Source organism: Prosopis cineraria, unplaced genomic scaffold (genome assembly GCF_029017545.1).
Source record: "Prosopis cineraria cultivar Desert tree isolate PC_DT_omini unplaced genomic scaffold, ASM2901754v1 PC7, whole genome shotgun sequence".
NCBI lineage: Eukaryota > Viridiplantae > Streptophyta > Magnoliopsida > Fabales > Fabaceae > Prosopis > Prosopis cineraria.
This window is the reverse complement of record NW_026555338.1, coordinates 30,222,491-30,238,788: the sequence shown is the minus strand read 5'-3', so window position 1 is coordinate 30,238,788 and position 16,298 is coordinate 30,222,491. Positions and strand designations below refer to the sequence as shown.

The 16,298-nt window shown below is 33.1% G+C and overlaps 1 protein-coding gene across 3 annotated transcripts; it reads left to right on the top strand.

The window, feature by feature from the left end:
- Nucleotides 1-3,359: 3,359 nt before the first annotated feature.
- LOC129315730 (succinate-semialdehyde dehydrogenase, mitochondrial) lies at nt 3,360-16,298 on the top strand. 3 transcript variants are annotated; one of them, XM_054959713.1, is made up of 21 exons: nt 3,616-3,683; nt 3,892-3,938; nt 4,198-4,311; nt 4,710-4,809; nt 5,997-6,045; nt 7,065-7,152; nt 7,292-7,402; nt 9,587-9,649; nt 9,769-9,879; nt 10,457-10,522; nt 10,605-10,682; nt 10,789-10,866; nt 12,349-12,415; nt 13,558-13,643; nt 13,794-13,826; nt 13,928-13,960; nt 14,388-14,488; nt 14,755-14,840; nt 15,015-15,121; nt 15,204-15,281; nt 15,832-16,298. In XM_054959713.1, exons 3-21 carry the CDS (start codon nt 4,204-4,206, stop codon nt 15,868-15,870), a joined length of 1,482 nt encoding a protein of 493 aa, XP_054815688.1. In that variant the 5' UTR covers nt 3,616-3,683; nt 3,892-3,938; nt 4,198-4,203; the 3' UTR covers nt 15,871-16,298. The 3 variants fall into 3 exon arrangements, with proteins under 3 accessions (XP_054815686.1, XP_054815688.1, XP_054815689.1); XM_054959711.1 differs by lacking the exon at nt 3,892-3,938 and having other exon boundaries at nt 3,360-3,683; XM_054959714.1 differs by lacking the exons at nt 3,616-3,683; nt 3,892-3,938 and having other exon boundaries at nt 4,234-4,311; nt 4,744-4,809.

Sequence of the window (16,298 nt, the reverse complement as noted above, 5' to 3'; positions counted from 1 at the left end):
GACGAGCCGGGGAAAAAAAAAAAAAAAGGGTACGATGCAATTTCCGGTTTTGGACGGCTCTGTTTTTAATTTATTTTTATTTTTAATTCAGTATCAGCATCATCATTAATTATCATTAATTATCAATCAATGCAAATAATTATTAATCATTACTATACCCCCTCAGTCTAAATTATAAGATTTTTTTCCAGCTAAACTTATCCAAAGTATGTTCCTCCCACCTCTAGAGGAATATTTAAATAGATCGAATGTATCATGTTATCTATAGTTTCTCTAATAAAAAATAACATTTAAATGATATTAAATATAAATTATTTTGATATTAATAATATTAGAGAGAGAAAAATGTAAGAAATCAAATGTACATTATGTTATAAAAATAAAATTAATTAAAAAAATTCATACAAGATTTTATTTAAATTACTTAAAGCATTTTAATTAAACAACCTATAATGATGTGGTGCATTAGATCTATCTAAATATTTCTTCAATCATTATTTTTTATAAGATTTTTTAATTTTTAATATAAGACACTTGATGAGATGTTACTTATATTTTTGTTAATATTATTTTATTTAAATTTATTAGTTATGAGAGATAATGTAATGTAGGTATGAGATATATAATTTGATTAGGATAAGACATGTATACTTAGCTTTATATATTTAATATATCTATATCCAATTAAATCATGATAAGTGAATCTTAATATATTAATAAAATTAATAAAAAAAATTTATTATAGAATAAATAATCTATATAAAATACATATGTCTTGATTTAATTAAAAACAAACACATTAAGTATATAATGTTAAGTATTTAAGTTTTTTTCATTTGATTAAACACTTCTTACTTTTCATAATAAATGAGTCCAGGGAAAAACAAAAAAGAGTTGTTATTTTTCATGATAGTAAGAAAATAATTACTTTTATTAGCATGTAAAATATGATTGGAAATGTTTTTAAATTTAGAGTGGAGGGAGTTTTAATACAAATAATAAAAATAAAATTTATAGCAACTTGTATTATAGACACGTTTTATTTGGATTAGGAAACCGTATATGAACTCTTTTTTTCTTTCTCTTTTTTTTTTGGTTGAAAATTGTATTAGCTCTTTGCGTGTATCTTTAAAAAGTGAGAATGAAGTGGAATTCATTTGCCGCTTCATATTCATTGTTGCTATAAATTCCAAAGTGTGATATCAATAAGAGTCTAGAATTCTCCAAAAGAAAATGTTTTTTTTAATAAGAAAAGAACAGTGCAGTTACAAAACTACTATATAATAAGAGCATTTATACTCCCTAGAGCATCTTGTAATTTCAGATTTATGCTCTTGTTTTTGGATGCCATCAAATCCTCCGGAATCATCAAATCTTTTTTTTTTTTCTTTGTGACATGAATATTGACATAAGTGCTAAACATCTTCACATGTCCTTCGTCATGAGATAAGGAATATTATTTTGAATCGCTCATTAGATCATATTTACAAGGAAGCTAATATAATTCAAATAATAGTTTTAGAAAAATAAGCAAGGTGAATGAAACCCATTTTTATACATTCGGGTTCCATAATCTTTCACTTCTTTCTCCCTCTAATTTTTTGGTTTTTTAAAGGTGCTCAACATTTTTTTTTTCCTGTGACAATAATTATTGAGCAAATTGAAATATTGGTTGACGGAAGCATCACAACAATGTAGGGCAGAACATAAGCATGAACAAAACGTATTTGACAATATAAGCTTTGTTGACATCTTCAATCGATGTTCTTCTCAATATTGTTGCCATGCCTCCTCTTCTTAATCATAGGATGTTTAGTTTAATTAGAAAATAAATTGTATTAGTTTAATTAGAGATTTTGAATTCAAGTTCTCACAATATAATAACAGCAGTAATTGTAGAGCTTCCACTTAAAAAGGATTTTAATTTGTCTCAATCCAAATTAATCTATACCTCATTAAAACCTTTTCAATTAGACATGGAGCTGGCATAGGATATTGGGTGCTGAATGAAAAAAAGAAAACGCCTCCTGTTCTTACCAAAGTTTGTCTACAAAAAGAGCTACATTCCTTTTTCATCTAGTATTAGCTTGGTTTGGCTTCCCTCTCCATTATAGAGGAAAAGGAGCTGCCAAAACTCACTCTATCTTAGCCTCCATATGGAATGGCATTGTTTTTGCATTATGGAATGAGTTACAACTTACAATTTCCAAAAGACCAAAGTGCTACAAACTTACTGGTCCAATCTTTCTTTCTTGCATGAGGTCATAGCAGCAAATGTATGCAGCGGTGGAGGTAGCAAAGCTTGAAATTAATGAACTTCTACCAAGAATGACAGACTATTATGCCGTGCAAATGCAAGAGTTTGAGAAAAGATTTGAAGCCACTTTCACAAGGATGATGGAGATAAGTGAAAATATGGAAACATCTTAAGCGTTGGTTCAAAATTACATCAACAATTTTTTAGGTTGTGATGGGTAAGGGGTGTTCCAGTTTTGATTCTTTACCTAATCTCACAACTTCATTCGCATTTTTTATTCTAACAGTAATAATCACCTATTTATGACATGAGTATTTTTTGATATCATAAACACATATAACTTCATTAATCATAACTTTATTGGTTAACAAGAACCAAGTTAAGTTAGGTTATAAAGACTCACTATGATTAAAGTGTATTAATAAATTTAAGGAATGCTTTTATAAATAGTTACAAACAATCTTCCAACTATATTCTCATATTAAGAACCACATGTAGCACATTACAATTATTAATAATTTTTTTAAATATAATATAAACAAACAAATATATAACTTAAACTAAGTTATATCAATCAAATCTTATAACTATTTATGAGCTACTAGTTGATCATTATATTATTTACATAAAAGGACAACAATTTATCAATAGATATACTCCATCCGTTAAAAAATGTAAGGCATTTTTAATTAAATTTTACTTTTAATAAAATAATTACCTATTTTTTAACTAATTATATCTTTTCATATTTATCTCTATGAAACACCATACAATAAATATAAAGTTATTCATAAATAAGCGCACTTTTGAAAAAAGGATAATGATTCTTTTTAAAAGACTAAAAATACCTTATATTTTTAAGTGTTAAATTTCCTTAAAATGGAGAAAGTAAGATTCGAGAGATATGTCTTTATATTAGACTTGCGTGTTTTTGTTTGCATTTAGTTTTTTTAAATTTTATTAGGAAATTAATCAAATTATTCAACAATAATTAGCATTAGTAATTAATTCTAATGTTTTGGAAAGCTTCCATCATGCCATTATATAAACTAGGCGTGTTTCTTTCTTTCTTTTTTTAAACCTTTTTTCGTTGCTAGCCTTGCGGTGAACTGTCAACTGGCTCGGGCTATATGTGAATAGTCCGATCTCGATAATGACATCGGAGCACAACGCTCGTTCAATTCAGCGAGAAGAGAGAGGGCACCAGGTTCTGCAATCATATGCCATCAGCGAACACGCAAAACGCTAATATCCATTATAGCAAAACAACGAAGGAAACTTCGCAGTAGCAACCCAAACGATCACGGCAATGACGCTGGCTTCCGCAGCATTGAGCTTACGCTTGTCAATGAAATCTTGGCAGCTCATCCCTCGCTCTTTACATTTGGTCTCCATGCAGACCACTGGCCCTTCCTTCGCTCGCCAGGCAAGTGCATCTTTGTTGTTTATATATATATATATATATATGGTCTGAATATTCTGCGATGTGATATACCATACCCATATCGTGAACTGTGGGGAAAAAAAAATTGCCGACGGAGCTTGCCCTCGCTCGCCCAGCTTCCTTGGTATTAGCTCACAGTGTACGAATCTCTTCTAGTAATCATTGTTCTGTCGCCCTTTACGTTATGCAGAATCGAAAGAGGTTTCATAGCTGCAGAATTTCGATTACAACGTTAAAGTATAAATCCCTCTTCTCTCCTGCCTTTATACTTACATATGTTTGCTATGTGCACGTGACTACTTCATGTACGACATACAGGCTGCCTGCATCTTTATTAATCTTCTGTTCAAGTGTTATGATTAAAAAAGAGTCCATTTTTGGGTGAAAGAAGTTGAATTGAAGTCTAGCATAGATTTTACCTATCATCTGATACGCGTGTCACTTGTACTTAAAGTTTAAGACAGTTTAGTGTCTAAGTATGTGGTTTGAATTCCAGATAAGCATGGATGCAAAGACTGTTGCTTCTCAGCTTAATAGTTCTGGTCTGCTGCGGACTCAGGGCCTTATTGGAGGCAAATGGAGTGATGCCTATGATGGCAAAACCATAAAGGTATGGCAGTTGCTACTATAATGCAAAACCACAGTTCTCTTTGATATGGTAGGAAAAAGTGAGGTTTAGCTATTTCAATTTTTTATCATTAGTTTCTTCTGATTGTGTTACTTATTAGCAAATCTTCTACTTCAAACGTTTAATTTTCAGGTTTCGCAGCCCATTACAGGCTATTTTTCTTCCTCTTTTTGTTAAACTGAATAGAAGGATAGGTGGTTTGTACTTTTATCAAGTGATACTGCTGATGTTTTCTTCATCCTCTTTATTTGAGAAGTCTACTGCTGCAATTTTAAACACCTGTTCTTGTTTTGTCTTAGATACTCCTTTGTTTTATTGTGCTATGACATTTGTAAACATCTTTTAAATTTTACATAAAAGCGTTTTCAATACTGTGATAGGTTTATAATCCAGCAACCGGTGAATCTATAACAGATATTGCATGCATGGGTGGAAGAGAGACAAATGATGCGATATCTTCAGCCTATGATGCATTTCAATGTATGGAATTTCATACTTTCAGGATATATACTTTGACTAAGATCAATGCAGGGACATTATGGAACTTTTCTTTTTCTTTTTTCTTTTTTCTTTTTGACTGAAAACATTATGGAGCTTTGAGATGACGTATTCTCATAATTGCCTGAATATATTTGCATGTACTTAAATGACATGTCATCAAATAGCTTAGCACTTAATTATGAGTTTGAACACTAAATTTTTTGGTTTTTCCACACACTATTTCATGTCTCTGTGTCTAGCTTTCTCTAGGGGAAAAAATTAAGCTACTGAAAGATAATGCTCAGAATTTGAAATGTTAGGCCTTTTCTTTTTCTGGAAATGTTTTGTTTCTTTAGTTGCTCAATGTTCTCTCAAAACCTTTTTCTCCCTGCTCTTTTATTAGAATCTTGAGGGGAGGTGCAAAGCTAAAAGCTGTTTGGTAAACAAAATAAAAAGTAATGAAAAGGAAAATGAAATAAAAAAGGGATTTCATGGATGTAAAATGACTTTTGTATCCCTCCTTTTAAAAATAAGATAAAAGGAAGTGCAAACATTGCATACCTTGTTTTTTGTGTAAGAAAATGGATCAAACAGGTTCTTGTTGCATTTTATGTTTCTTCATGTTGAAAGGACATGCGTAAATTTCAAAATTTTCAGTTACATTTCAATCAATGTAGTTGTGCATTAGTACATATAATATTCCTATAGCATGGCAACTGCGAAACTGTGATAGTGTAACTGTTGTAAATATTCCTAGGCTTTGTTAGTCATTATTTGTATTTATTGAGCATTATTATTTTCCCCATCTCGTTGTATATATACACAGTTGTATTTCAATATTCAGCAGAATGAGAAATACATTTTTTTCTCCCTTACATATTCCACAGAAACGTTCGCCAATTTATATAATATATTTTAAAGATACACTAGCATGAAACAAATTGGTTAATTATTTTAGAATTGTAGTTGATCGTGATTTTAATCTGGTTTGAGTTTGATTTGGTTCTATGGTGTAGCTATTGGCGCGATACTCGAAATTTCCCTGTGCTAATATGTTTATGATGTTTAGGCTCTTAGTTCCATATTCGTATAAATCCATGTATCTATAGATACTAAAAACAACTTATTGCCTTTGGTATCTTTTGATGATGTAAAATATTTAAATAGCTAAACGTCCTTATGTGCAGCTTGGAGCAAAACTACTGCTGCTGAGAGGAGTAAACTTCTGAGAAAATGGTATATTTGGTTGCTGGTGAATTTATAAACGACCTACTTTAAAGGAAATACACAAGCTATCTGCTGATTATGTGACCATTTGTTTTACTATTGGTGTAATGTGCTATAGATATTTCTGCTGCACATGCTACTTCTTCATGTGGTTATTGGTCTAACATGGTGTTTTTGGTTAGTAACAGGGTCATGTTTTTCACCATACCTTTGCATAGATATGTGTGTGCCTACACATGCATCTTTTGTTATTAATGTTGTTGAATGTTTGATACCATATATTGTTATTTACTTTTGGCGAGAATTGATAATAGATCTGAAACTATGCTCTTATACAATTTGCATGTGTAAAATAACTTAAAAAGAAAATGGATAAAAGGAAATTGTCTATATCATTCAATTGTGTTTAGTCAAAAAGCAGCTTCCTATGTTGGATGCTAGTGTTTATAGAAAATTCTTTAGTATGTCTCTGAGTACAATAAGGTATAGGCTATGTTCTTGGGAAATTATATATTCCTTGGCAATTATTCTCTGAAGCTTTTTAACTTACGCTACTTGGTTAGGATTGCCACAAGCTTATATACTCTTCATCTTTCCCCATTTACTCTTTCCCCCCTGTCTTGCCTAGGCTTGTGCTCTTTAAGTCTCAAAAGCAGAGGTCATAGCCTTTATGTTTTTGCCTTAGCTTATACTTTCAAACCTCAAAGACTTAGGGTCCATCTCATTTCTAATGGAGTTCTTGAATCTTGTGGCCGTTAGGCTCTTGTTTAGACATATCAATGTCACCAAGATAATTTAAACTACTTGGTTAGGATTGCCGCAAGTTTATACACCCTTCATTTTCTTGTTATTTTTAGATGTGGGACTTCTATTCTCCGACATAGAAATGATGACACACTAGATATGTATTGATATGTTGTACTGGATACCTATACAATTAAAAATATAAGTCATGAAGTTTAATTTGCTTATATTTTTTATGCTGTCAATAATTTCATGCTGTTATGTTCCTCCTTGTTGCTTGCAAGGTATGATTTGCTAATGGCGCACAAGGAAGGGCTTGCTCAACTCATAACCTTAGAGCAAGGAAAGCCTCTTAAAGAATCTATTGGGGAGGTATCATAGATAACCTTTTGGTCGATGAATCCTTCAGTATTTGGTTTCCATGTCATGTTAGGATTTTTTTTTCTTTTCTTAAATATTTTCCCTATGAATTTCATCATTCACATCATGTAATGAAAGTGACCGTTTGCAGATAAATTATGGGGCTAGTTTTATTGAGTTTTCGGCAGAGGAGGCAAAGCGTGTATATGGAGATATAATTCCTGCACCGCTACCTGATCGACGGCTATTTGTTTTAAAGCAGGTGAACTTGGAATTTGTTTAGTGTCTTAGTTTTCATAGTTTCGTAGCTTTCTATGCAATATTATTATTCATACATTTTACAATTGATTGTTCTGTGTGTGTTCAAGGCATTGAGGAGGGAAAACTAGCTTACAACCAGAACAATGCACTAACATAAGTATAGTTTGATATTCATTATGAGCACTCATGTCAAATTATTAGGGTTAGATTTAACATTTCTAACATATAATTCGATGTGTTTCACTTAGTTCACCTATATGGGTTTCACCAGTTATGCACAAGATGCCTTTTGAACACATGGCTTTTATGTTTTATTAATTTATTTACATTAATTAATTACAGAGTTGCAATAACTTTCATTAAGGGGTGCTTCTAGTTAAGAAGCAATGCCCAAGATATCTTGCCTGTGCATCAAGTGTAGATGCTTCCATTAGTTAAGAGAAAGTGTCTCCACTGATTGTGAAACGTTGGTTTCACTAGCTGAGAAGAAGTGACTCCAGATAAGCTTTACTATAAGTGGGTGCCTTTGCTTTAATATGAAGTTACAATGGTTACATACAATTAAGCTTATATTAAAGCAAGTAGTGGGTTATTCCTGCCTAGAGGAGGCACCTACTTAGTTCAGACACTTCATTTGGAGAAGCAGGTAATGTATAGAAGCTACATTAAAAAAAAAAAAACAAAAACAATTAGCAAAACTGTTCTTCTGTTCCTCAAATAGTAAACATAAGATCTCCCTAGATGTCCTTCATGTGCTATGCTTGACACTTTGTAAATAAGTGCTTTTTTTTTCTTTTTCTTTTTTTAACTAAACTTGCTGTCTTCTCCCTAGCCTTACCTCTCTTGAGGAGTCAACATGCAAGCCTGACCACTCTCCAAGTTATCCCCTTTAAACACATTGTTGTTGACTGTCTAGCCCACAATGAAACATGCATGTCTCCAACGTGCATAAATCTTCTTAGCCACACACCTCCCATAAATTCAGCCCACTATACCATGCACTGAATTTGCAGATAGTGCCTATGTTCTTAGTCATTCCTGTCATAAGTGTAAATTGACAACTCCTAGGTTCACATGGATAAACCCCTAACACTTTATATAGACTTATGCTTACAGTTTACTGATTCCTGCTTTCATCTAGCTGCTCCGCAAGCACTCTTTACCAAACTTTCTAAAATCCTTCGAACTCAGTAGGAACACAGTTCCATTTTCTAGGAGACTTTGCTTTTAGCCTTTCCAGCTCTAAGACTGGTCCATTAAAATTACACTGGACCCCCCAAATTTGAAATCCCCCCATTACTGGATCATACTCTTAAATGCCTAGTATGCATTTTTGAAGGGTCTTTTACTGCTCTATAATGTTGGTTTGCACTAGCTTGGTCTTGCAAGAGCAGTCACAGTTGACTTACCATGAATTTAAATGAAAAATGTTAATGTGAGTGCAAAGATAGGAACAGCGGAGCAGGTCTGTTTGCATGTTAACTTAACTCTTCTTTGAATCATCTTCTGGTGGTATTTGCAATAAGATTTTGGTGGTTTAATGGTCATATTGCTCTTCTATGGAATCTCAACACATAATTTAAAACAATGAGACCAAGGATTTTTTTTTTCTTTTTATGTAAATATATACTCTTGTATTTGGTACCTTGCTGCTTTCATGTGTTCAAAATATTGGATGTACCTGTGTCACCAAATTTTGAACAGCTAGGTTAAATAGACATTGTTATCATATTCATATGTTTTTTATTTAAAAAGTTAATATTAAATGGCATCTAACAGATACTACACTTCTGTGTTTTTAGTACTTTTCCTGACTTTCGAGACTTTTGCTTGGTCATTGTTGCTTTGCATGTCATGTGCCTATGCTAACTTTTCATGGTTAGATGGTTTTTAGTTGTCTTTTATGGGTTGTTTTGGATTAAGATTTTCCTGTTTCTTTTAAAACGTGAAATTCTGTCAGATGATTCTATTAGTACTTTTCCTGACTTTCGAGACTTTTGCTTTGTCATTGTTGCTTTGCATGTTATGTGTCTATATTAACTTTTCATGGCTAGATGGTTTTTAGTTGTCTTATATGGGTTATTTTGGATTAGGATTTTGCTGTTTCTTTTAAAACATGAAATTCTGTCAGATGATTCTAATATTTAATATGTGCCTTATTTTTCCTAATTGTCGTCATTTGTAGCCTGTAGGGGTTGTTGGTGCTATCACACCTTGGAACTTTCCTTTGGCTATGATTACCCGGAAGGTAATTCCATTTGGGATCTTTAGTGTCCAGATGCTCACATGCATGTTTAATTGTTTTCAAGAGCAGGTAATGTTTTTAGTAAATAGCAATCACTTTAAGAATGTGCTGTCTTATATTAGGTTGGTCCAGCCCTTGCGTGTGGCTGTACAGTGGTCATTAAGCCCTCTGAACTTACTCCTCTCACAGCGTTGGCTTCAGCAGAGCTTGCAATTCAAGCTGGAATACCAGCGGTAGTTTCTTTCTTATACTAGACTCATGGATTAACTAGAGTTCATAATCTTGTTGAATGTAAATTTCCCCCAGTTTGTTATGATATAGCGTTGTAATTTCATTTGTGGTTATGTAATACATGAGATGTTTGGAAAAACTCCTAAAGATTTTATTATGTAATTTATTATGCCTCTGCCAAAATTTTTCCCCTTTAAACACTAAATATATGAGCCTACTGTAATTTTTTTTTCATTTGAAACATCTTAATTATTGCAGTTTATCCCTGTAGCATATACCCCATGATTATGGATCTCATGCAGAATCTCAGAATATGCCTTGAGTAAATCTGTTTACCAGATAAAGAAATAATAAGTTGGCTCCTTTGAGAGGGCCTTAATCATCATCAATTTCTTCTGGTAGATTGTATAAAGTTTACCACTATCAACTCTTGGTCTCTTTGGTTATACATTTCGTTGTCACAACTTATGTTTATAGGCCTCTTTCTCCTTTCTTTCTTTCTTTTCCTGTAAATGAAGTTTTCCGGTTCCTTTCTCTCTTTTATATGATTGTAATGGCCGTATCATTTTAATGGTACAGGGTGTTGTGAATATAGTAATGGGAAATGCTCCTGAAATTGGGGATGCTATACTTGCAAGTCCACAGGTTCTGTCACAATGTTGTTAAGATATTAGGACTTTCAAGGATGGAATTTAAACAAGCTCATTTCCTCATCAAAAATATTTAGGTAAGGAAGATTACATTTACGGGCTCAACAGCAGTTGGAAAAAAGTTGATGACAGGTGCTGCTGGAACAGTTAAAAGAGTAAGCTTATATGCTGTCCTAAATTTCCTAAAATACAGAATCTAGATTCCATTATGTTAAATTGATATTTTTCCTTTTCCTTTTTATCTTTTTAATACTTTTCTAGGTATCTCTGGAACTTGGTGGCAATGCCCCTTGCATAATATTTGATGATGCTGATCTTGATGTGGCAGTAAAAGGAACTGTAAGTTAGAAATGATGACCACGCATGGTAGTTATAATGACTTTGTCTAAGATGCTATTTATCGTCATATGTCATGTCTAGCTTTGACACTTCAATGTTTGCAGTGCTTGATACCCTTCATAATGAGTTAATTGCCAATGAGCTCATAGCTTGCATGGCACTAACCTCAATTTTTAGTGCCATGTAAGATTGAGGTGAATCGGATGTTGAGAGTTCGATACCTTGCCGTACCCTTTTTATCACATCCCTACTCCAATGGCCTTGAGGTCTTCTTTGTTCCCAAAATACTGGGGGGGAAAATTATGACCAGGTGTCATCCATACTATATATATATATATATATATTTGAGAACCTAGAAGTATGACTTGGTTTTTGATGAAGTGCTCCTTCTTGATTAGTGTTGGATTTGTATAAAAATCTACTTCCTCCTTCCTCCAAGGCATGATGATTTTTATTCATTTTAAAAGTAAGCATCAGCTGAGATTGCAAATTATAGAATTCATAGGAAGTGCTTGTAGAAAAATCACGTGAAATGAAGGGCAACTGAATAGACAGTTATCTGCCTTATTTCTCTCCACCTATCTTGGGTCCTATCAGCAACATGCCAATTCCATATTTCATAAAGGAGCCTTGACATCTAGTGTTTTCACTATGATTGGCCTTAGCTTGGGGGGATTTATTAGTGCCAGTTATGCAAAAGTTGAATTCCATTGTACCTACTGAGATTTTAAACGCTTCTGCAGGTTTTATTTATTATTATTTTCCCAGGACATAATTTTTCTGGGTTTCTGTTAAAATTGAATTATTTTATAGGCTACCACTATTAGACGCTGCATCCTATTTATGTGAAAAAGCAGGCCAATTCTTTAGTACATGCATTACCAAGTCTAAATTTGCAGTTAACTGTCAGATACTGTTATATCAATATTTCTTGTACTATCGAATTCTACTTCTTACTTATCTTCTCGATGAAATTGTTCCCGTCTTTTAATCTCTCTGTATCTTTTGTAACTTATCTGTTTTTTTTTTGACCAAAAATGCTCAGCAACCCTATAAAATATGGGGCTTTATTTTATAGGTCTCTTAATTTTTAATTTCAGCAATCAATCTTATGGTAGAGCAATTAAATAGCAGAAATGTAGTGCAATCAGCCACTAAGGAGTTGTTTGCTATGCAGATTCAAAACGAATAGAACAAAATTATAATAAAAAATTAATTTTAAGCATGGAAAATGACTGTTGTGTCCAAACTTTAAAAACGTAAAAAAAATAAAATATAGATATTGTTGAGTAATGATTACAAGGTCATAATTGGTATGGCATAAATATAATGAAAGGAATCTGTTTCCATCCCCCTAACCAAACAAGGTCTGAATTTTTTCAAAGTGGAGGCTAATTTCTGAAATGAAATTTAACCGAGTTTTGTGAACTTTGAGCAAAAGTTGGTGTTAATTACAGCAAAGTTTGATACATTTAATTGCAGGTTGCAGCGAAGTTCCGTAATAGTGGACAAACATGTGTATGTGCCAATCGAATTCTTGTGCAAGAAGGTCAGATTCGTAAACTATCTATTTCACAACTACAGTACTTTGTTTGATTTGCTACCTTTTGCTCTTCAAGTGATTGTCAAATGTTTGCGGACTGTGAATTCATGTATTCTTGTGGCCATAGGAGATTTAGTGCTTTGTGTTTCCTATTTTGCTTTGAGTTCGTTCTCCACACAGACAATATGATGGGCGCTTGCCTCCATCACTGAGCTTATTAGCTGTATTGCTGTCTGTAATTTCTTATGCAATTTTTATCTCATAAGCCTATAAATCTGACGTGTGAAAAAGTAAGAGTAAATTGCTCTTCATTGTGATATTTTCAATTATACTGCCCTCCCCTCTATTATAAAGTTATATCCAAACCTTTCTTGTAGCTGAAAGATGGCCAAAATATCCTCTAGGATAATATAGACTTCTTTTATTGAAAATGTTACTAGAAAATATATTTCTTTTAGTTTCAATTTGTTTATTTTTTTAAAACCGTAAACCTTATTTATTCAAAAATTAATGCCAATGTTTATGTTTATAAATATATACATAATACATCTCTAATTCTTGAAATTAAATGTCCCATTTATAAGGCACATTCTAAAAGGTCCATTTGGTCTTATTTATAAGTCACAGTGTAGCTTTTTAGGCAATATTTTAAAAGTATTTTCAAAATTACCTTTCATGAGAGAGAGAAAGAAACATGATATCATTTTATGGATTTGTTATACAAGGGCATATTTGAAATTTTACACACTTTTATTCCTTTTACTTTTTTTACATTGGTATTGATGAGATTGATAAAAATGATTTATAAAGAGGATCGGGGGAGTATTAATTATTGTACAACTAGACACTTTTTCTCATGCATTGTACGGAATCTGAGAAATGAGTTACACTATTCATAATTTCAAATAGTGGGACTTGCTGTAAATTACATTATATATATTGATATTGATTTCTTAAAGAAAGTTATTTTTGAATATGCTCTTTGTTTTAATAATGAATTATTTTTCACTGAGTGATTTAAAATTTGCCAAATTTAGGAAAGTTGTTACTTTATATTACTACGTTTACAAGTTTAGATCATGAGTTATTCTGTTTTGGACGCATTGCTTCTCTCTCTTTCGTTTAACTAACCAATCTCTTCTGTGAAGGTATCTATGAGAAATTTGCAGCTGCTATTCTTGAAGCTGTTAAGAATATGAAAGTTGGGGACGGTTTTAGTGAAGGTGTGGTTCAGGTACACTCCCTCCCCCCCTTCCCCTCTTCTTTGTAGCTGACTTTCTATGGAGGTTGCTTTGCTTGCCCCTGTACATTGTTAACCATTATGTTTAGGAGACTTGACCATCCTAGTGTCGCTAGTATGACTCAATTGTCCATTTCTAAACAGGGGCCTCTAATCAATGAAGCTGCCGTTGAAAAGGTTTGTTCTCCTCTTGGTATTATTTTTTCTGTTGTGCGAATGGCAGGGTGTCTTCTCTAACTTGCTTGAACGATCTTTGTGATCTTCGTATTTAATGACAGGTGGAATCCTTACTTCATGATGCTACCTCAAAGGTTTGTTCTTTTTTCCATCCGTTTACAATGATTCTCCGCTCTATTCTGATATATTTCTTTGGAGCATCCTTTTTAGTCTGTTTAACTAAAATAATGAAGCTAAGAAAGTCAAATTAACATTTTGATTCTGTCAACAAAACAAATTTTTGAGGTGCATCCCGCATCTCCTCAAGGATTGCTAACTCTTAATGTGTTATTTTTGCATTGTTATCTGATATTGTATTTGAAAAGTTAGAGATTTCATCTATTTAAGGCATTTTTGCTATTATATTCATGCTTGAGGCAAAATGTTAGATGTGGTTTGTTGCCTAGATCAAATTTATGCATGCCCTTTCTTTTCCTTTCTTATGTAAATTTGGCAAGACTGATGAGCATGTAAAATAGCTTTAACTGATAAATCTGACTATTCATTCCCTTTTATGTCAAGGGAGCAAAAGTAATTCTTGGGGGTAAAAGACATAGCCTTGGATCAACGTTTTATGAGCCTACAGTTGTCACTGATGTCAACAATGAGATGCGCATATCAAGGTAAACCTTTTTAAGATGTTATCATTTGATTCTGAGTTTTTGCTGTTTAACACATCAGACTTGTGAGTTTACAAACCATTTTTATTTGAACGAATATTACCTTGACATACTTCAATCAGATGCGATAATGTGATTGTGATTTGTTGTTCTTTAACATTTTAGACTTGAGGCTATAACTGTTTTTATTCGAGTAGATGTTACCTTGATGTCTATCAATCGGGTGGAACCTTCTCTTTTTGTTAATTCAAGCTTGTATGATTTGTTAGAGAGGAAGTGTTTGGACCAGTTGCTCCTCTTTTGAGATTTAAAACTGAGGAGGAGGCTATCAAGATCGCCAACGACACTAATGCAGGTTGTTTTTTGAGCTATCTTTCTTAATTTTGGTTCTTCAAACAGCCCTGAAACAAACTGTTGTTTCTCTTCGATGCTTGTACTCTGTTATTTTCACCATGATGTTCATTATATAGTATTGACCATCAAATTTGTTGCCCCATGTGATGGGATCTTGCCCTGACTGTGCGTGAAGGGTTGGGTTCGTATATATTTACGAACAGTGTTCAACGTTCTTGGCGTGTTGCTGAGGCTCTTGAATATGGACTTGTCGGTGTAAATGAAGGAGTAATTTCAACGGAGGTGCTTATCATTGCATATTCACTAAGCAATAAATAGAGATATATTCCTGGATGGGTTGATATACCGGTAAGCATTGATGTAGGTTGCTCCATTTGGCGGGGTCAAACAGTCTGGCCTTGGAAGAGAGGGCTCCAAATATGGAATGGATGAATATTTGGAGGCAAGTACAACTCTAATATGGCGTTGTCTTTTTCAATTAATATATATATATACACATCTAATATGGCGTTGTCTTTTTCAATTAATATATATATATATAATCTTTGAATTATTTGCAAATGACCCTCCTTTTTTTATTTGCTTTCACTCCAATATCCTAGGTCTTTAACCTAGGCTAATCCAGCCGGCAACTTGCTAACACATCTTATATTGTTTGTATGAATTTAAGTCATGTGAAAATAAATCATCTATATATCACGTGTTACATTCTATTAATGAAGTAACTGAATTTTACAGTGAGGGAATTGTTTGTATGAATTTAAAAGTTCAGGGGATTTCATGAGGCCTCCTGGTTCTGTTACAAAGTTTTCGTATGAGGATGTCCAGGGGAGAACCACCCCTTGCCTTTGTTATAACTGCACGCATAAGCCAAGACTCAAGGGGCCTAAATATAATTTAGACTTAATGAAACATAGAAGATGCTACATTTTCATCTATTTTATTTAGCTGGTTATAACATGAAGATTTTCTCTTGCTAATTACCTTTCCAGATCAAATATGTCTGCTTGGGAAACATGAACAAAGACTGAACTGCGAGGGATGCTCATGTTCTGATGCCATGATATGATCATCCACGACGATCGATGAGCTGTTCAAATGCCTTTGGAGAGTTTGGAAGAGGGAGTGACTCTTGTGTTCAGCCATTGCAGAAGCAGCATGTGAAAGCACCTCCTGTGTATATATAATAAGTGCGGGCAGAGAACGGATTTTTGGACTAATCTATCTCTTTTCTCAGTCTCTTTTCTTCCGTAATTTAATTTCTGAGGTATTTTGCATGAACAGTGATGCTTCTTTCAAGTTATTTTCCCCACTTTTCTTTTCTCTACTGTTACATTTATGATTCAGGGACGTGAAAATGCTGCAAATCCTTCAAACTTTGCTTTGATATGGTTTTTAATGGTTGCCATAGCTTGCCCGCCCCAAGTAAGGGAAAATTTACAAGTCTCTTTCTTTCTCT